Source organism: Dama dama, chromosome 4, assembly GCF_033118175.1.
Source record: "Dama dama isolate Ldn47 chromosome 4, ASM3311817v1, whole genome shotgun sequence".
In the NCBI taxonomy this organism is placed as follows: domain Eukaryota; kingdom Metazoa; phylum Chordata; class Mammalia; order Artiodactyla; family Cervidae; genus Dama; species Dama dama.
This window is the reverse complement of record NC_083684.1, coordinates 50035560-50038049: the sequence shown is the minus strand read 5'-3', so window position 1 is coordinate 50038049 and position 2490 is coordinate 50035560. Positions and strand designations below refer to the sequence as shown.

The window sequence follows — 2490 nt, the reverse complement described above, 5'->3', positions numbered from 1 at the left end:
GAGGAGAAAGGGAAAACAGTGCAGATCTGACAAACGTAACGTTAATCAACAAAGATGACATATCCAGTGGTAAGACACACAGCTGTCACATGTACCCAGATTAAGCATACAAGCAGGGGGCTTCAGCTCTGTGGTGTCTTTCGCAAAACCCAAAGTCTGAACCCTCCTCTGTGCTGTGCTCAGAGTTGTAAGTTATGTTTGACTCTTTGTGACCCCAAGGACTATAGCCTGAGAGGCTCGTCTGTCTGAGATTCACCATGCAAGAATACTGGAGTGGGCTGCCATTTCCTCCACTCTACATTATAAGAACAACAGCAGACAGACTCAGCTTGGAGGGCCTTCTACCATTCTTGACCAATTCCTTCTCAGGCCTCCCAAAGCCATGACAGACCAGGAGAGAATGAACAATTGCACAAAGCAGAGGGCACTGGGGACACATGACAATGAATGCAGTGTGTGTAGATCATGTGTTGCATCCTGGAATCCAAAGACACATTAATGGACAATCTGGTGAAATAAAAATCCTCACATTGTGAGGTTGAGTTATTAGTAATGCTCCAAAGTTGTCTGTCAGTTTTGACAAATATTTTCAACTATTCTATAAATCCAAAATTGTTCCAAACTAAAATTTTATTAAAAAAACAACTTGAGCCGCGCCGGGGGAAGATGGCGCAGGAGGCCAGCGACATGGAAGATGGGCAGCTTTCCGACTCGGATTCCGACATGACGGTGGCACCCAGCGACAGGCCGCTGCCGGTGCCGAAAGCTCTAGGTGGGGACTGTGCAGTGCGGCCCTTCCAGAGTACTGCAACAGTGTGTGCCCCGGAATCACATTATCGGACTGTGAAAAGTGTGGATTCAAGTGAAGAGAGTTTTTCAGATTCAGATGATGATAGCTCTCTCTGGAAACGCAAGCGACAGAAATGTTTTAACACCCCTCCCAAACCAGAGCCTTTTCAGTTTGACCAGAGCAGCCAGAAACCACCTATAGCTGGAAGGAAGAAGGTTAACAACATCTGGGGTGCTGTGCTGCAAGAACAGAACCAAGATGCAGTGGCCACTGAACTTGGTATCTTGGGAATGGAGGGCACCATTGACAGAAGCCGACAATCTGAGACCTACAATTATTTACTTGCTAAGAAACTTAAAAGAGAATCTCAAGAACATACAAAAGAATTAGACAAAGAACTAGAAGAATATATGCATGGTGGCAAAAAAAATGGGACCAAAGGAGGAGGAAAATGGGCAAGGCCATCTCAAAAGGAAACGACCTGTCAAAGACAGAGTGGGAGACAGACTAGAAATGAACTATAAAGGCCAATATGAGATCATGGAGGACGATTCTCAAGAGAAGGTGGCTGATGAAATTTCTTTCAGGTTGCAGGAACCAAAGAAAGATTTGATAGCCCGAGTAGCGAGAATAATTGGGAACAAAAAGGCAATTGAACTTCTGATGGAAACTGCTGAAGTTGAACAAAATGGTGGTCTTTTTATAATGAATGGCAGTAGAAGAACCCCAGGTGGAGTTTTCCTGAATCTCCTGAAAAACACTCCTAGTATCAGTGAGGAGCAAATTAAGGACATTTTCTACTTTGAAAATCAAAAGGAATATGAAAATTAAAAAGCTGCTAGAAAGAGAAGAATGCAAGTGATGGGGAAAAAGATGAAACAAGCCATTAAAAACCTAAATTTTCAAGAAGATGATGATACATCACGAGAGACTTTTGCAAGTGACACTAATGAGGCCCTGGCCTCTCTTGATGAATCACAGGAAGGACATGGAGAAACAAAGTTGGATGCAGAGGAAGCCATTGAGGTTGATCATTCTAACGATTTGGACATGTTTTAGTACATTTTGAGGAATAAACCTTTCTAAGATAACATTGTAATAAACCATTTCTACTGAGATTATTTTACTTTGCACTGATAAACACAAAAATCTGGAGAGAATTGTTACTTTGTTTTAAATAAAATTGAATATGTGGGAGATGAATGTGATAACATTTAAAACTTTCTCATGTCTGACAAAATATTTAAAAGTATATAGTGGAAGATTTAATTTCTTAATCTGTTGCATGTACTAATTATTACTAGTTGATCATCAATTTTGTCCAGGTCATTTTAACGTGCTGTTTAAAAGTTTTTCTCATTTATCTTTACAATGAACTATGATTGGTTTCAAAACATTCCATTAAAAGATCCTATTAAGACATAAATTGTTAAACTATTACAAATGCATTCAAATTTAGTTTTCTATGTTTTAAGAACTCTTAGGCTTTTAATGATAGAAACTAAAAATAGGTTTATACTAGTGGCTCTTCCCACTTATGTGTTTGTTCCAAAGTAAATAAACATCAGACTCTTTTCAAAGAAGTATCGGTTCATAACTTTAACTTTGTTTTTGACTTATTAGTTACTTTGGTCATATATTTATATACTAAATATAATCCATATGTGCATAATTGCAATGACATTTAAAAAATTCCCAGT

At 39.1% G+C, this 2490-nt stretch overlaps 1 protein-coding gene across 1 annotated transcript; it reads left to right on the top strand.

The window, feature by feature from the left end:
• Positions 1-663: 663 nt before the first annotated feature.
• Positions 664-2142, top strand: LOC133054211 (phosphorylated adapter RNA export protein-like). The gene is given in 2 exon segments (XM_061138985.1): positions 664-1212; positions 1214-2142. Coding segments are annotated over 2 exon segments (1182 nt in total). The 5' UTR covers positions 664-666; the 3' UTR covers positions 1850-2142.
• Positions 2143-2490: the final 348 nt, after the last annotated feature.